The 19,511-nt window shown below is 32.6% G+C and overlaps 2 protein-coding genes across 3 annotated transcripts; one reads left to right on the forward strand and one right to left on the reverse strand.

Annotated features, from left to right (window-relative positions):
* Positions 1-11,014: 11,014 nt before the first annotated feature.
* On the reverse strand, positions 11,015-12,414 carry LOC100802147 (uncharacterized). The gene has a single exon (XM_003532346.5). It carries the CDS (start codon positions 12,223-12,225, stop codon positions 11,314-11,316), a length of 912 nt encoding a protein of 303 aa, XP_003532394.1. The 5' UTR covers positions 12,226-12,414; the 3' UTR covers positions 11,015-11,313.
* A 1,181-nt stretch (positions 12,415-13,595) lies between these two features.
* LOC100785547 (protein BASIC PENTACYSTEINE4) lies at positions 13,596-17,829 on the forward strand. Of its 2 annotated transcripts, none has more exons than XM_003532395.5 (3): positions 13,596-13,885; positions 16,369-16,511; positions 16,609-17,829. In XM_003532395.5, the coding sequence occupies exons 2-3, from the start codon at positions 16,443-16,445 to the stop codon at positions 17,491-17,493; spliced, it is 954 nt and encodes a 317-aa protein (XP_003532443.1). In that variant the 5' UTR covers positions 13,596-13,885; positions 16,369-16,442; the 3' UTR covers positions 17,494-17,829. The 2 variants fall into 2 exon arrangements, with proteins under 2 accessions (XP_003532443.1, XP_003532442.1); XM_003532394.5 differs by having other exon boundaries at positions 13,599-13,885; positions 16,349-16,511.
* Positions 17,830-19,511: the final 1,682 nt, after the last annotated feature.

The raw sequence follows: 19,511 nt of genomic DNA on the forward strand, positions 1-19,511 counted from the left end.
TGATGCTCCTAGCATCACCCATTAACCTACCTTGTATATTGAATCCCTTCTATAATTGACAACAAATTGTTGTTTTTAAGTCTTAAAACTGAAATAGTTTACCAAAAAAAGAAGTTAAAACTAAAAAATAAACATTAGGCATTAACAATATAGTTTCTTTTTAGTAATTTTGACTGCTAGGGTTTATTTAAATAATTAAAATTTTAAACTAATTGAATATTTGAAAGAATGTTATTATATACAAATCATAGTAGAATTGTATTTTAATGTTGTCGTGGCAAAATATAAGGTGCAAAATCTAACGGGCGAAATTTGAAGATTATCTAATCAAATAACCTAAAATGATTCGGGCCAAAACTAGTCTAAAAAACGAAAAAATTGTTATATTATACTATATGATTAGAAAGATTAATAATAATAATAATAATAATAATAATAAATTATTTAGAATGATATAGAAAACTCGGGAAATTACTCTTTAGGGCTCAGCAGTATAGTTCATAGGATATGCCTTTGAGCTAGAAAGAACAATAATTGTTGTGGGGAGAAAGTAGAGGACTAAAAGTAGAAGGAACCGCTCCATATTATTTGCTTGCAACCGAAACAAAATTGGCTTCAACTTTTTATCTTTTTCTTTTTTCATTTTATCGTAATTAAAAATGTTACAGAGTTGAATGCACGTGAAGACATAAATATACTCTCTTAACTTGACGGGGAAGCCAGATTGGAATAATGCATATATTGGTAATTAGGGCTATATGCTGGCAATGATACAGTTGAAAATTTATTTGCGTGACCACAATTTTGAGGTCAACACGATTAAATTGATTCTCTATATTCTCTATCTATTTTCGTTTTATTTAAGGAGTTTCTTTTACCTCTTAATAAAGGAATAAAGGGAGTGAAGTCAACTTTGAAATTGAGACTCATGAAGAACACAAAATCTTGTGTTTTTTTTTTTCTCCCGAGTTGTAAAGCTATAACCCAATTTGACCACTTAACTATATATATATGGATTTCCAGAACAATATTGTGGTAAAGTTATAAAAAAAAAAAAAAAAAGAATACTAGGAGCTCATAAAGCTAAAGGAAAATAAAGCTCAGGATCCCAGTCAACGTTTTTTTAGATTTTACACGTTGTTGAGTGTTTGAGTGTAAACTTATTAAAGGATATTAACATTGTCTTGCAAATGACAGGGTAAGAATTAAAGTGATCACATGTATCACACACACACTTTATCATCGTTTCACAATTAAACTGAAATTTGTAGCTATCTATATATATATTTTTTTATTGCGTGCGCTAAAATAAAAAGTTTGTTGGAGCTTGCTCCTTCGTAATTTTGGTGGATCCCATTTAATTATTACACAAAGAAGTAGTGACGACTTTCCACTTGCTGAAAAACAATGCCAAAGGTGAATATTTGTTATTATGATGAAGTAGAAGCATTAGAGATGTATTGGTTCCAAGGTGAGAACTCAGGAAAGAAATGGAATGTCAGAACGCACAGAATATCAATGCAAGTTGGTTTATCAACATGCAAACTTTGGTAGTACCTGCAGACGATTCTGCCATTTTCATCCCTGCTGCCACGATATGTATGAGCAGCTTGGTCCCTCCCAGAGTTTGACTTTTTGGAACATATTCTTCTATCTCTATCTCTATCTCTGGCTTTAGCCATAGTTCATTGGATAAAAGTTTTGTGTGCAAGATGTCATGGATGAGACCATGACTTTAAATAGGATTCCGCAATCTTAATTGTGACCGCAATATCAAGGTATTTGGACTCACAGCAACGCAATTACAATTTAAAACCATGAATGAGACCAAGTAATTAATAACACATTCGATATAACAAGGAATATATATTTAGCTAGCTATATGCCACCGAATTAATAATGTACATATTCTTATATTTTATGTCAAATTATGAGTACCATATATTGAAGTGTGAGGGATCTCGGTTATAAATATGGGGTTTGTTGTTGGGTGTTAACATATATAGATAAATCAGCAGTCATCAGATTGAGAGAAAGGGTCTTGCATGTAGACAAGAGTCATGTCTGGTAGCCAAGGATGACTTGCCTAGTTATTCCATTTTATGGGACTTTATTTAATTAATTTGTCTCATATGGAGACCCTTAGTTTGGTTAATTGGCAAGCTTCCTCGGCTATTTGCATGCCTCTGGTCTTACTTGTTAGACCTTCTTCACTCTTACAAGTTACAATATGCATGTTGAAGCTGAATTACTCGTCACTTATTAGGAAAGCCACTGTTACTGGCTGATCATTAATGTCCTGTGTTTTGTCATCACATATAGTATTAATTTGCACTCTTTAATCTTTATGGTATGTGCCAATTCCAGGTAGAGCTAACCTTAATTGGTTGGTAGTTTTAACTTGACTAAATCATTCTTAACATTCTGTTTTAGGATCCAGACACAAGTCATTTGTTTATCTACATTACTAATCAAGATCCATATTCACTTTCTCTGATCTTGAGGATTAATGCTATTAACATGTTTATATTTTTTTCCAACTGTTTTTATTATTGGTTGAAATTGAATTTTACTGCATTGAAAATAAGAGTACTACTAAATAAAAAAATGAGGTTTACTTGTTGAAAAATTAATTATTATATGTATTTGAATGGCATTATCTCAAGTACGCATGTCCTGGTCATCTTGACGGAATTAATATCACCACCAGCTGCCCAACAAATATTATCTGCCATAAAAAAAGCTGTTGTAATTAATAACATTTTTTTATGGAATAAAGCTGTATTATAACTAATTAAAACCTCTGCAGTGATGGCAGTTCGGGTGCACTGTCCCATCCTTATCTATTTTTCTGGCATTAAGTTCAACTTCAACCTCTAGCAAGTGGAACAATTTATTCTATGCATGTGTAGTTATAATAATGATAATAAAATAAAAAAAAGGCTAGCCAGAATACATTAAAAACTAAAAACGGTAATTATGCTTTACCATCTAAACCCTGTGTCGTCTTTCTTTCTCTAGAAAAGATCCGGATTTTAATAACCATTAATCCAATCAACTTTTTTTCCTTAGGGTAAGAGGTGAAGAGTTTCAATTAATATCCCAACTTAAACTATATACCCTTCGGATAGTATTGAATGCTTATCCTGTTGTCAAACCATTGTATTCTATGAAAATAATTGTTATATATCTTTCATGAAATCTTTTGATCGACTCTAAATTAAGAGGTTCTTGATCCACGGACTTTTTTGGGACATTATAAATCTTCTCAAAGATTATATTTTCTCAACATTTGAACTTAATTTGATCTTCTTTTTAAAAATGAAGTGGCTAAGTATTAATTTTCACATGTGTAAATGATTTGGTCCTTAAAATTGTACTATTTCGTTGTAATATTAGTCTTTTGAAATTAAAAATAAATAAAACTCAACTAAGTCATTAAATTTTTTTAGAGTCTCATTTAAATTTATAGTTGAAGAATTTTATAGAGTTTTATTTAAGTCTCTAAAATTAACCTTTTTTTTTGTTTTAGGATTCATAGTTTAAAGACTCAAGTGATAATAATAATATCTGTTTAAGAATCAAAATAAAATAAAAAGGTTGTTAGTATTAGGAATTAGATGAAACCTAAATTTTTTTGAAAATTTATTGAGTTTTTTTTTTTAGTTTTAGAGACTAATGTAATAGCTAGATACAATTTTAAAGAGTAAATTGACCATATACTCATTTTCACAATTATTGAGACCAACCTCAATCTTCGTCCTACCAATGCAGTCCACTTACATGATATACTTCTTAGGTATAAGATATGTAAATATATATGATCTCAATGTCAACATGAGAATACCTGTAAAACAAAATATGCACGATCTTTCTCCCCTTTTAGCATTATCAGAAGTGAAATAAAATAATCCAATAATAAACCAAAATAAGCGGAAGGAGTAAAGCAATAGATGCATAGAACAAAAGAATATAACAATGAGATAGCCAAAGTTCATAGAAAGCAAGTAACATAGTCATATGCATGTTACATTAATATGCATGATAATCAAAATGTCGACCAAATAAAGTGCAGCAAAAGCAGCATGATTACTGAAATGAGTCTAAATAGCTTCTCCAGTTGATAAAAAAAATAAGGTTGGCATCTATAGAAAACCATCATAGCGCATATCGATGGCGTCGAAGTACTCTCTATCAAGTATCAACCATCTGTTGAAAAGCGTCAATCTTTTTTATCAAACTTCAACTCAATCCTGTCAAGCCTGAAAGTTAAGGATCTTTGTGCCAGTGTACAAGACCTCTAATTAACTTGCATCACCTAAGCATTACCCACTTACATTTACCCTAGCTAGGCAAGTTAGTTTGATCACATGGATGGTGAACCAAGTTGGTTGTCACTGTTGAAGTATAACAGAAATTGTCTTTGGTCCCACACCGAATAATATATATCAAGCATGTTATCAGACATGAAGTTGTCCTATATATATTATTTTAATTAGTAAAATATAATAGTAGTTATGTATGAAGAATAGATACCAAGAATGATGGATCCAGAAATTTTGAGTTGTGGGAGCAATATACATACAAAATTTTGTAACATTAAAAATATTACATGTTATTTTTAAAAGTATAAACATTTATCATAATTATTCTTTGTGATTTTTTATATCTAGAAATAAGTGATAAATTTTTCATTTTTCACATTCATTTTTTTTTTCTGATATTCAAGATCTATGAATTGATGGAAAAAAATCAGAATATAACATACTAACTACAACAATATACACATTTTGCACAGTTAATTTTTAAATTTCATTATATTCAGCTTTTAGATAGTCAAATATCCTTCAAATATGAGTCTTAAACAACAAGAGAAATTAGGATTAAAAAACAAAAAAAAATGAATTGCTTGAAGAGAAAAAAGTAAATGTAAGTGAAAGCTCTAGAATGATTTTCTCTTTTAGAAAGATGAAAATAGGTGTAATTCTTTATACCTTTTGCACATTTATTGGATAATAAATAAATAAAAATGTTTTTTTAAAGGAAAATAAATAATATATTAAATATTAAAAAGTGGGAATGAAAATAAAAAAGAGAATCCTGATATTTATTGTTTGCATATTTTTAATTTATATTAAGATTAAAATTATAACTATAAAATCATATGGGGAAAATACTACTATATATTTATTAAAACAAAGTAAAAAGATAGTGGTGGCAGCTGTTCCCATTCTCTATATGTTGGATGCGTCCCTGCAAAGAAGCTTGGATTTTTGACATCTTTATGCATAGTTATGAATGATTACTAATCATGAAAATGGATCGAATTAAAAAGAGGTAGGAGAGAATATCTATTGTTAAGCAAAGGAAAGAGAAAATCAATTGGATTGAGTTATGACAAAAGGAGGGTGTTGGACACATGTTTAGCAAATAGCATATATAGAACGATAGAAAATATTAATTTTGCAAGTATCCTCACTTTGTAATTCAGAATAGTATTGCACATGAAATTGGCCGAATTATTATTATGCTATTGTGCTATGGATTAATTTTATAAACTGTATTGTTATATGGATTAAATTTAAAAAATTTATTGTGTTAGTGTATTAAAATAATAAGTTGTTTTTCATATAGATTAATCATGTAAGATTATGTTTGGCTGATTTAAAAAAGAGTTTTTAATTTAGTTGTATATTTTTTTAACTAATATTTTTTAATGATTTATTAACTTTACACATAAATAAAGTATGAATAACAAATACAAATATAAATGTATAGGTATTCAACGTGTATGAAGATGATAATTAAAGTTATTACTCGTATAATATAAAACAAGTACTGGTATTTTTGTAAAACAAAAGTACATAAATGAATATTAATTATATAGTAATTTACTTACAACCTACTTATTATCATACCGAAGGTTTAGAACTAATTCTCACACATCACTCCTATCAAATTGGTTAAATTTTTCTTGCATAATTATTGTTGTGTACCTGATTTTAAGGTGTAGGGTAACATGGTTAAGTAAATAAATTTGTATATAATAGTCAAATTTGCTTAGACAGTTAGATTTAAGAATATAATATTGAAGGGCTTAGATTTTTTTTCTTGGAACCTCATGTAAGGGTTAAATGTTTTTTAATAGTCTTAAGGTTTTTTTAGTTGTTTGGCCCTTGGTTGTTATTATTTATTTAATTGTAAACTAATTTTGGAGAGTTCGTTTTGCTGATGGTGGGCGGTTACCCTTCACACATATGTTGTAGCTTCCTTTTCTCTAATCAACAGCCTTTATCTTCTTCTGTTTACCTTTCGGATAGTGGCAGAGCTACGGTGGTGGCGTCGTGACGTCGGAGCTACAGCGTTGGAGCTCACGGTGGTGGAGCTGCAGCGTAGATGATAGAAATATGCTATGTTTAACTTTCATGAAAAACAATATTGTCTTTTAAATTCATTAATAAATAAAATATTCAGAATATTAAAAAACTAAAAATACCGGAAATACTTTTGGTTATTTTTTCTTTGTGCACCAAACACCAAGAAATAAACTTGTCCACCGGAATACATATCCGATTTTAATTATACACATGCTAGCTTATGACTATGGAAGTGACATACAATGGCTGCGTCCCTTTAAAAAAATAAAATAAAATACAACGACCGCGTACGTTTAATATTAATGTAACAAAAAAAATAACTAATGTAACAATGTCGTCAATCAAACTAGAACAAATTAATAAAAAAAAGAAAAAAGCATATTTTTGAACCTATGATTAGGGATATACATGGTTGTGTTGGGTTGAGTTTCAAAAATTTCATCATCCAATCCAATTAAAAAATCCCAAATTAGTTTACATTAGATTCTAGTGATTTTGTTTTTAAATTCAATTTGATGATGATTGGATTGGGTCATAAAATTTAAAAATTTAAAAATTTAGAATTGATTTTTATAAATAATTTTGTATATTTGTTGCATAAAAAATTTTAGATTTTCATTATTTATTTTTATATTTTATTATAGGTCAAATTGTAATTTTAGTTTCTCCAGTTTTTTAAATTCGTGATTTTGGTCCCTTTAATTTTTAATTGTAATATTTGGTTTCCTAATTTTATAAATTGGTGACCTCTATATATTATTAACTAGTAATTATGATTAATAGAGTTATTAAATCAATTATAAATTAAATAAAAACTATTAATCATTCAAAAAATTTAATAAAAGATTATAAACCCTACCGTGGTGATGTTGTGAACTCATGTGTGACAATAGAAGTAGAAGAGGTGTTTAGATAAAAGATAAGAAACACAGTGCTATAGAGAATTAGAGTTAATCATTTTTTTATTAAAATTTTTAAAATTAATAATTTATAATTAACTTAATAACTCTATTAATTAAAAATATTTGTTAATAATCTATCAAGGAATCAAAATTACTAATTTATAAAATTATGAGATCAAATGTTATAATTAAAAATAAGAGAAATCAAAATCATAAATTTAAAAAATTAAAAAAAATAAAATTACAATTTAACCATTATTATATTATTAATATGCGTGACCACAATTTTTTAAGTCGACCGAGTAATTTGATTCTCTTTTTCTTTTTATTTTATTTAAAGAGTTTTTTTAACGAATAATGGGAGTGAAGTCAACCATGAAAGCGAGACTCTTGATGAACTCAAAATCTTGTGGGTTTTTTTTTTTTTTTTCGAATTGTAAAGCTGTAACCCAATTGGTTAACTTGACCGTTTACTTCAAGTTTGTTTTGTAATAATTTTGTCTTTAAGATGGATATGGATTTCCGGAACATTGAGGTATAATTCAAAATTTTAGAATGCTAAGTGCTCATAAAGCTGTAAAAAAAAACCTCAAGATCCCAATCGCGTTTTTAGATTTTATCATTTTACATTTCCAAAATTTTACATATTGTTTTGAGTGTTTGGCAGTTAACTTATTTAAGGACATTAACATTGTCTTACAAATGACGGGATAAGAATAAAAAAGAACATGTATGACAGTATGATGCACACTGTCTTCATTTCATAATTAAACTGAAATTTATGGTTATCTATAAATAAAAAGTGTGTTTGGGTTTCATTTTCTTCCTTTGTAATCGGTGAATCTCATTTAATTACTTTTTTAAGGAATCTCTTTTTTTTTTGTAATTGGTAGATCTCATTTAATTATTTAACAAAAATAATTAGCTCAAATGTTTTAAAGAATATAGCTCAAATGTTTTTAGGGAATCTCATTATTTTAAAGAATATAGCTCATTTCTACTTTAGTTGCCCCCCCCCCCCCAAACCCACTTTTTATTAATGGGGTCATTTTGTAAATTTAATCCCCCCTAATTTTTAAAAAGTGAATTTGATTCACCTGCATTTTAATATTTAACAAAAATATTAATCTAACAATGTCGTCAATATAGATGTAATGGCGTGACTGCGTAAAATGTCATGTTAATATTTCCGTTAAATATTAAGTGTCAGGTTAATGAAAGAATCAAAATTACACAACCAAAATAATCAAAGATCAATTTTTAAAAAATGACAACCAAATCTGCAAAATAATAATAATAAAGCTCAAATATTACAATGCCAAAAGGTGAATATTTGTTACTATGATGAAGTAGAAGCCTTGGAGATTAGCACGGGGTTGGTTCCAAGGATGAGAACTTAGGAGAGAGATGGAATGTCAAAACGAACAGAATCAATGCAAGTTGAAGTTGGTTTATCAACATGCAAACTTTGGTAGTGCCTGCAGACGATTCTGCCATTTTCATCCCTGCCACGATATGAGCAGCTTGGTCCCTCCCACAGTTTGACTTTTTGGAACATATTCTTCTATTTCTATCTCTGGCTTTCGCCATAGTTCATTGGATAAAAGTTTTGTGTGCAAGAAGATATCATGGATGAGACCAAGTAATAACACATTTGATTGATAACAAGGAATATGTATATATATATATATATATATATATATATATATCATTATGCCACCGAGTTAATGCACATATTCTTATATGTTTGTGTCACATTCTGACTACCATATATTAAAGTGAGGTCTCGGGTATAAATAGGGTGTTTGTCTTTGGGTGTTAACATATACAGAAATCAGAAGTCATCAGATTGAGTAGAGAAAGGGTCTTGCATGTAGACAAGAGTCATGTCTGATAGCCAAGGATGACTTGCCTAGCTATTCCATTTTATGGGACTTTATTTAATTAATTTGTCTCATATGGAGACCCTTAGTTTGGTTAATTGGCAAGCTTCCTCGGCTATTTGCATGCCTCTTGTCTTACTTGTTAGACCTTCTTCACTCTTACAATATGCATGATGAAGCTGAATTGCTCGTCACTTTAGGAAATTAAAGCCACTGCTGCTAGCTGATAAATGTCCTGTGTTAGTCATCGCATATATTAATTGGCACTCTTTATGATATGTGGCAATTCCAGGTAGCGCCTTAATTGATTGGTTGTTATCATTTGACTTAAATCATTCTTTAACATTCTGTTTTTGGGATCCAGAAAAGAAAAAGTCTAATTAATTTGAGGTCCTCGAGTCATATCATGACATATCATTTGTTTGATTTGAAAACTTGTTTCATTTGAGATGGCTTGAACCATTGATCTGAACAAACCGCAAGAAACCAAGAATATATCTTGACAGATTGACAGTAGTGATTTCAACAGTGACGGCAACATACACACAATCAAACATGCGCTCCGTACCTCTGCTTTACTTAATTCGCAGTGAAATTTGATACATGACTACTACTAAGTAACTCACTACCACTACTAAGTATAATTTCCATCAGCAGGAGTCCCACACATCTTCGCAGAATAACAGTCAAAATACTTTGGTCCCATCAGCAGGAGTCCCACACATCTTCGCAGAAGTTATACGGTATGTTTTGTCTAGGCTAGGCTTTTTATTCTTAAAAAAAAAAATATAATCAATTACAAGATGCTGTTCTTTAAGCAAATACTCACCCTCTCAATGGAAATTCCTTCTACTTGCATTCATCTTTTATCAAATTGATCCACCTTGTTCAAATAATTAATTTCAAATAGATTAATCCAAAGATAGATATAGCAGAAAAAACACTAGAAATGCACTCAAATTTCAAGGAGCATCAACCAATAGTAAGATACTCACTCATGCTCCATTAAGCACAACCAAATTTGCCACTTTTAGATGGTGCCTCCATTACTAGATAATACAAGGTGTTGCAGCATTACATGCTTTATATCATTTATGCCAAACAGAATACTGACCACCATCAAAGTCACTCCTGCTATGTAAAAATATAATTGCAAGTGTGTTCGCATAACCATATCACATCCACCCAAGAGCAGAGAAGCTTTAGAGGCAACAAAAAACAGTAACTAAACACCAGCTCAGCAAATTCCAACAATCCTGATGAAAACACTATATTCCAAACACGGACAGAATTTACATCATTGCAATTTGCAAACTTGAATCCATCCAGCTGCTAGGTGTTGAACATGGTTAGAGAAACAGATGTTGCCAATAGAATTAATTGCAAGCAACAATGAAATTCAGAATAAATCAACATCATAAAATACCATGATAACCAGATCAAACCAAACCAGTTGGTGATCATATCTACAAAATAGATATGTTAAAAAATTGTAATAATTAATTTACCTCGACAATAGAACATTAGCACCCAAATGAAGTGCTTAATTTTGGGAGAAAATATCAATTCTTTGGACATTATAACTCATCAAAAAACACTACATCCTAGTACCCCACATAACTAAACCAAATAACATTTGTTACTATATGACCATATATCACTAAATGTAAAAAAGTAACACAACAAAAGTATTGACACATAAAATGCTGCTTGTTTTAGCCTACACAACTTGTGTAAACAAGGTGTACACAATAATTTCGCAACAAGACCAGAAAAATTTATAGTTGCCATATTTCCAATAGACAGAATGAGGAAATTAAACAGCATGCCCCTTTTCTTTTGAGGAAAAAACTTTCCAAACAAGTTATACCATGTCTATTTTTCCTTGGCATTGCCCTTCCAAGTTATCTACGAAACACAACAACTCAAGAAGTTATATATACTTGGACTGGATTTCAAGAAGGATGTTTGTTTCTCAAATAATAACATGTGAGGTCCTAATGTTTCCAACCCTAAACAAAAAAGAGTCACGGAAGAACATACTAAAACTCAGTTCAGCTCAGACACACGCATCTGATTAATTCTCTAAAGCTGAGAATCTACATCCGGCCTCTGGCAGCATCACCAAAAAACAAGCTCAGCTCGCTCAGCTCAGGAGAAGCCCTTTCCAAGCTTCTGAATTGCGGTGTACATTTTTCTCCTTGACCCAACAGCACTAATCCCCATATCCTTGAGATCCTCTAGAGTCAACAAGGGCAAAACCTCATCATCCACCTCATGCACTTCAAACACCGGCGCATAACGCCCTAACCCCAATCCATTAAGCCAAACCCTAACCCCATCTTCACCACCCCTAACCCTCCCACCACCATTCTCATTGTTCCTATCCCCACACTTCCAATCCCTAACATCAGTATCAGACGGTACAGATAGCTCAACCCCATCATGTTGCTGTTGCTCCCTTTCCCTACCCTTAAAAACCCTCCTATGCCCATCCACCCCCAAATTCTCCATACTATGAATAGGGCTTTGCTCCTTCAAAGGGCTCTCCGAATTCTCCACCTCAAATTCCCGATACCCATCATCGTCATCCCCATCTTCGTCCTCGTTATTATACTTCTCTCCCTCTCCTTCGCCGCCGCCGTCGATTCGCGAAACCCAATTCGATCTGACCCTTTTGGTGGCGACTGAGCCTCTCTTTTTGGACTCCTTGACCTTCCAGCTGCCAATTGCGACGGTGTCGATGTTCCCCGGTTCTCGGTCGTTGGAAGGTTCTAGGGTTTCGTTAAACTCGCTCAGGTTCGTTAAAGGACGAGTCTTGGAGGGTTTACCTGGGTCCTTGTCCTTGCTGCGGTGGTGGTGGTGGTGGTTGTCGAAGGCGAGTTTCCACGGCTTCGTGTTGCGGCGCGCGTGGGAATCGTAGGGCTGGTCGCCACCGATGTCGCCCAATCGAACGCTCGGCCGCCGCTGCCGCTTGGATCCGATGGAGGGTTCCGAGGAGTGAAGAATTAGGGTTCCGGCGCCACCGTTTATTTGGCCCTCCGGCGGCTGAATCTCTGCCATTGCGGGATAATCAAGTCTCTGCAAAATGCAGAATTAGGGATAGGGTTTGGAATTGAGAAATTAGGGATAGAGAGAAATAGAGGAGTGAGTGTGTGTGAAAGAGAGTAAGGTGCGCCTTGAATGTGTAGTGTGGTGTGTACTAGTAAACTACTAATTGTAACTCTTTTTTGGATGTAAGGATAGTGTAGTGTAGTACTCTTAACTCTTACCAAGTCTTAACTAATAGATGCAGATGATGCACACTAAGTGTGGGGAAAAAAATATAATGAGTGTCAATTAACATTTAAGTTCCATCCCTTAAAAAACAAACATTTAAGTGCCATGAATATTTTTTTCAAAATTTAAAGACATGTTTAGGGTTTGATTAACAAAGACATGTTTGGGTGATTGTATGCTTTCCATTATGTTAAAATAAAATGTGTTTTGGATAAAATAAATTTTAATTTATTTTAAAATTACTTTTAACTCAAGTTCTTTTCTTTATTGGATGTGAAATGACAAATTTGAATATGCTTTGTTATACGATATGATAATTTAAATAATAAGAATCTGTAACTTCACGTATGGTTTGAAGTTGTTAATAATCTCGAATTAGAAGTTGTTAAATTAACAAAAAAGAAAGTTGATAATGATTGATTTTTCATGTTTAAATATATTTACTAATGAGTATAAAGTGATATATCTATGTTTAAGATTTTTTGTTGTTGTCGTTGAACAAGTCCTTTTGAAGTTTGTCTAGTATTTCATCATGCTCTAGAATAGGAGGTACAGAAAAATAGACGTCATAAAGACAAATAAATTACAAGTTTAAAAAAGAATAAATGAGGTATAGTTTTAAATTAATTACTTAATTTTTTCTGTATTTTTGTTGCTTATTTTATTAACAGATATTTTATTATTGTTGTTGTTTTATATTAGATTGAAAATCGGATTCTTCTTAGAATAGTTATAAGATTATTAACAAATTATGGGTGATGATACCCGACTATTTCCTATGTACCAAAATGAAAAGGTATTTTTTTACCTTAATGTAGCTGGATGTAAACCTTGTTGGGATAAAAGACCGATTTTCATTATCACAAGATAAAAAGGCTTCTACTACTATTATAAAAAAAATCGTAATTATTTTTTCATTTTAATTTAACATATACTACAAGTACACATTAATGTATTTGATTTGAAAGAGAGAAATAAATAAAAAATGTGAAAGATACGAGTTCCGTAAAATAAAATACAAAATTTATTTAGCGTATTATTTCTTTCTGTCTTATCAAATACACCCTAATTAAAACGAAGTAAAAAAAAAATGTTAAAATGAAGTAAAACAACAACGGTATTAGAAACATTCTCTTAGTTCAAGTAAACAGAAAGATGCAAGTGGCTAATGAAAAAAAAAAAGCTTTATAAATGAAAGAAATATTTTTTTATTAGGGTAAAAAAATACAACCCCAAAATTAAGGATTAGAAACATATCTTATTTATTTTGAATGACCATCCCTATATAACGAAGTTATCTTAACAAAAAGAAAAAGGAAAATAATTATTAGTGATGAAAAAGAAGCATGAGACGGGGTGGTGAAAGGTGAAGAGAAGAAGAAGAGTGAAACGCAACGCTCGCAGAGCAGTGTCGAACGAACGACGGTGCCGTTCAACCTTGCAGGTATCTTCCTTCTCATTCTCCTTCACATTTCTCTCTCTTCGATTCCATTCTAGCTGTAAGTTTTCTCTCTCATTCCACATTTTACTCCCTCTCTCTCTCTCTCTCTCTCTCTCTCTCTCTCTCTCTCTTCGTACTAATTACCATTTTCAATTTCTAAAGCTTTCTAGGTAAGGCAATGTCCCTAACCTTTTACTGCAACTTTCCTCTCTTTTCAATGCTACTTTTTTTTGTATTTTCAAATTCACTATGGGATTCGTTGCACACTGCAATTCGGTAATTTTCACTTAATTTCCCCGCACCCCCTTTTGATTTTCGTTTTTGCATTGCATGCTTGCTTTTAGCTTCTGTGTAGGAGTTCTAGAATTGGGAGATTGAAAAAAAAAAGCTTTTTTAAAAAAATTGTAATGTGTTCGTGGATTGAGTGTTGCGAACAGTACTGGTCAAATGGGAGAAGGTTTTAGAGATTGACTTCAGGTTTTAGCACAATGATGTGATCACAAGTGCGTTTGGTCACATTCGTGTCAAAAGGAAACAGAAAAAAGGTTACATAGTGTGCTTTTCTTATTTACCTTTGGGGGAAAGTGTAGAGTGATGAATGCCATTCATTTGTTTCTGTTTTTTAGTATTTAAATGTTAAACATACTGTCTGTGATCTGAGCAATGAGTTATAAATTGTATCTGTCGTTTTGGACCTTTGGTTCTTCTTTAACTGGGAGTTTTGCATTTTCACTTAGCTGTAGTAATATGGATCCAATATTGTCTTTGGTGGTTTCTTCTGTTTTTAGACTTTATTGGTCGTTTCTTTGTCTTTCTCTCCCTTTTTGGGAACTGTCCAAGGCTCTCTTGCTCTTGAATTGAAGTCTTTTTTTATTAGATTATTAAAGCTTATTCTTTGCCATATTACTATCTCGGGATCGGCCAGTAGTTGATAGTCCAGATCTATGTAGTATTTGCTCTCTGTCTCCCTGTATCTATCTATGATTAATTAATTATGATAAATCAAAACAGTCAATTAGCTAAGGTTTGGCCATGTTGAATTGAAAAAAAAATAAAAAATCCATCACTGTCTGCTTCCTTTCAATACATTGTATGAATCATGTTAAGGAAATATTGGCAGGAATTTGTCAGTGATAACGAAACATCTTTTGCTTGGTAAGTTTTGAGGGATTAATGTTTAGTGATGTTCTTGCTCTCTGTTAAGTATTTATGGCATGACATTTATCCTTAGACAGTTGGAGATCATATCTTTTTGGTTGAAGATTAAATTAATAGTCATGTTTTTTATATAATTATAACCCATGTAACATGTTTTTGAGATGCGTATGATACCAATTATTAACTTGTATATTCTGTGAGTAATGGGGGACATATGATGAGAAGTTGAGAATTATGTGCTTTGGCTATGATTACTTATGTTTGGTGGACAAGATCATTCATTAGCTTTATTAACATTGTATCTTGACGTACGGATTGCCATTTTATGGCCTGTTTGTTTCTGGCATTTGCAGTGAGAAAATGGCCATTTTCCCATTGCTTGTGAAACAATTAGGTCTTTGCTTATTTGCTTTTGCCTTTCTTTTCCCATGTGCAACTTATAAGTTGGCTCTGTTCTTGATTGTTGTATATTATAGAGGATATTTACTTCACTCCAGGTAGCTATACTGAGAGCAGTAATACCTGCTTGGTGGTTATAAATCTTTCTTTCCTCATTGTGCAACTTGAGGTTATGTAAAGTTTTAAAAATGATATTGTAATTGTTACCAGTAACTTTCTTATTGGTAGTTTTTGTTTATACTATAATGTTTTTAAGTGCATAACACACACAAATCTAGTGGAAATTTTAAAGTCTTTGGGCATGGCCTGTTTCCTTATGCCAGAGTAGATCTAGGTAGTGTTCAGGTATGGATTTGACAAAATTATTTCTGTTCAAGCTCAACTGGTCCTTTTTTAAAAATATCAAACATTCAAATAAAGAGTTTTAGATTCGTGATATCTGATAAGTGATAAACCCATCACATCCCCCCCCCCCCCAAAAAAAAAAAATAATTATTATGTTCTCAACATGTCATTATATCTGGTTTATAGTGTACATTGGTGTGTGTGGTTACTGTGGTATGTCAATTGTCATGATAAAATGTATATAGCTTATATGAATTTCGCCTACTAGCAACAGAAATAAAGTCTTTCACTGTCTATCTTTGTAAATTTACCATATAAATGCCATAGCTGATAAAGTAGAATTAGTAAAGATTGAACATAGTTCATTGTTGGAGACTGGTAAAGAACTGCCTATAGAGTCATACAAAAATTGCTAGATTCTTTATAAATTGTATTAGAATGATGTTTTGGAGCATTACATGCTCTGGATGGTTCTACACGAGTTTAGTTGTAAATTTCTCGCTCTCTTTTTTTTTTGGCTTATTGACCTAATGCCAAACTTCTGCTTTTCTAATTTGTTAACAGGATTTGCCTTTCATCTATAGATTGTTGATTAATTAAACCCCAAGACTTCTTCACTCCAACTACCACGTCTGTTGCAAAATCCTCTGGATGAAAAATGGATGATGGCCACCAACACGAAAACAGCAGGCATAAGATGGAATTCTACAGAGGAGCACGTTCCCTGGTAAATAGAATTCACTGATTTAGTGGGCTTTCTGTTTTTTTAGCTTTGCACTTCTGGTCACTTGATTCATTAATTGGATTGGATTTTGCATGTGCAGTGGAATACTGATTCCCAGCATCAAGTAAAAGAGCCAAATGCACTAGTTATGAATAAGAAGATTAGGTCCATTATGGCTGAAAGGCAGGCTGCCATTCTAGAAATTGAACTAGAGACTGCTATATCTGAAAAGAATGAAGCCTTAGCTGCTCGAGATGCAGCCATTCAGCAGAGGGATGAAGCACTTGCTCAGAGGGATAATGCCCTTTTGGAACGAGATAATGCCCTTGCTGCCCTTCAGAGTCGGAACAATTCTGTCAACTTCCCATTCGGTGGTGGAATTCAATGTGGATCAAAACGGATGCACCATTCTTCAAACCATCTATCTAACATGACTGAAGCTGCATACAGCACAAAGGATATGATAATAAGAGATGCCTCCCCGGTGACTGTTATACCTTCTGAAGCTGTCAATTCTCATCAAGCAAAGAGAACAAAGCAGAACAAGGTAATTAATTCAAAGGCATCAAAGCCACCCTGCAAAGTAAAGAAAATGGGGGAGGATTTAAATAGGCAGGCTTCTTCTGAAGGGACAAAGATCAGATCTGAATGGGATAAGCAGGATGTTGGCCTGAATTTGGTTGCATTTGATGAAACTATCATGCCGGTCCCAGTTTGCACATGTACGGGCATACCACGACAGTGCTACAAATGGGGGAATGGGGGATGGCAGTCATCTTGTTGTACCACAACATTGTCTATGTATCCACTACCACAACTTCCAAACAAGCGCCATGCCCGCATTGGAGGACGAAAGATGAGCGGAAGTGTCTTCACAAGACTTCTCAGTAGGTTGGTGTCAGAAGGCCATGATTTATCTATACCATTGGATCTTAAGGAATACTGGGCAAGACATGGAACAAATCGCTACATCACTATCAAGTAACCTGCTGACATTCACATATGTATCAAGTCATGTTCAGTTTTGGACCTCTTGCAATGACTGGCCTCTAACCTTGATAAGCATGGTATGGTTGAATTTTGCGAACACTGATACGGCTGGACCCTACTTTTATCCTTATAAATGGGATAGCTGTGAAGTATCATGTATGTACATGTGACTTTCTAGGTGACTAGAAGTAGATCCCATTGGGTCCCTGCATCTTTTTCAGCTTTGTCTGTCCATTATGAATACGTTGCGTAGGAAACTTTCTCCATCTTTTCTTGTTCTGTGATCCTTTAATCAATCAGCATTTATAAATTTCGGTGGGGAAATTTTCCACTTTCCTTTGGGATCAAAAGTCGCCAGAGAAACTGTCATGAGACACGGTGTTTAGTTGTTCAGGTTGTCCCATTGGTGAATGAGACTTGTGGCCGTTGAAATGAAGCCCTACTAGTGTATGAATTAATTGAAGCATGGTGACCAAGCCAATCTCACTCTACATCTCAAAATAGCTCTCACTCCTCTTGGATCAAATACATACATGTAAATGCGCCATGCTTCAAAGAAACCCACCATTTGAGAGCTCCTTCCAATACCAACATAACCCACAATAGTTTCATATCTTCATGAACTTACTTTGGCTCAAGATACTGCTCCACTTGATTAGCCACCAATAGGGCTCTCTTCCTTCAAAATTCAAATATTGGAATTAATCTGAGACATTTTCAGTTTTCACGACAACTCCACCAAGAACTCCAAGATCAGAATTCAGAGCTCTGATAGTAGTTGATAAAAATTGAATCGCAATTACAAAAAATAAAAACTACCTAAGTCTGCACCTTTCAATGCTCAAATGCCCCAATTCTCTCACAGATGACAAAATGATCTCTTTTCACCCCTTATTTATAGGCAACATGCCTTGTTTCTTCAACCAACTAATCTAACTAACAAACAAATTCTCTAATTACTAGATTGACATCTTACAGTTGTGAGAAGGTGTATATCTTGGAATGGGGATTCTCTACAGAAACTTCAATCTGAACGGCGAACGCTTAATTTTATTTTTTAATCTTTACATAATTAATAGTAAAATATAAGAATAACAAAAATTACAAGCCATTGGATGATATGAGTACATGATAAAACATAGGAACGTGTATATCTTATCCTTGCTATTTTCTTTCCAACACAAGACTATCAAGTTTCCTAGGCAAATTTTTCAATTCCCGATGCAACATTGCTTTGTTTTCATGAAAAATAATTTCTTGATTCATGCCCTTCAAATGGCATTTATTAAAACTTCTTAAATTCAAGGGTACTCAGAGGTTGTTAATACAGCATGTTTTGGTAGTTACAGCCTTACATGTTTAAGGTTTCGCCTTTTGTTATAAATAACCGCATGCCACAGGGTGCGATACGCATAGCAAGCTTGAAACCTACCAACCTCATTAATTATATTTTTCTCAACATATTCTCACTTAATTATTTTTTCTCCAAACATTAATTAAAAATAGTTAATTAGATAAAAAAAATAATTTTATAATAATAATACAAATAATTTATAGATTTAATGTAATTCACTAAACTAATAATTATTTTTCTTAAAGGATGTGAATTAATTAAAAGATTCTTATAATCAAACATGGAGGGATTACTTCCTAACCTAATTGACCATAATGTCCTTTTGCAAATTGACTCGGGCAAAATTTAATGATGCCAACTAAACATTGTCAGGCCTTCTATGCGATTAATACAAAACCCCTTATCAAGTCATTAAATAGCAGTTGACTTGTATTGACAAACATAGTAAGTTCTACCAACTACTATAAGTGGGGTTTTTTTTTTTACCAACTACTACCATTCTTGAATTACGATTAAGACTAATGCATCAGGTGCGTGACTCAGGTTGACATGTACCATGTACTTTCCTTATCAAGTCGCTGTACATTTATTGGCCGTTTCCTTTCACATGCTGCTCACTGAAACATTCATATGATAAGCATATTAGCTTCTACTATAGT

The sequence above is a fragment of the Glycine max genome, chromosome 8, assembly GCF_000004515.6.
Source record: "Glycine max cultivar Williams 82 chromosome 8, Glycine_max_v4.0, whole genome shotgun sequence".
Taxonomy (NCBI): domain Eukaryota; kingdom Viridiplantae; phylum Streptophyta; class Magnoliopsida; order Fabales; family Fabaceae; genus Glycine; species Glycine max.

Bases quoted from the DNA above. Each gene is read 5' to 3' on its own strand.
- LOC100802147 (XM_003532346.5), bottom strand. From the start codon at position 12,225: ATGGCAGAGATTCAGCCGCCGGAGGGCCAAATAAACGGTGGCGCCGGA.
- LOC100785547 (XM_003532395.5), top strand. From the start codon at position 16,443: ATGGATGATGGCCACCAACACGAAAACAGCAGGCATAAGATGGAATTC. The intron at 16,512-16,608 runs GTAAATAGAATT...TTGCATGTGCAG, and splicing joins ACAGAGGAGCACGTTCCCTG to TGGAATACTGATTCCCAGCA.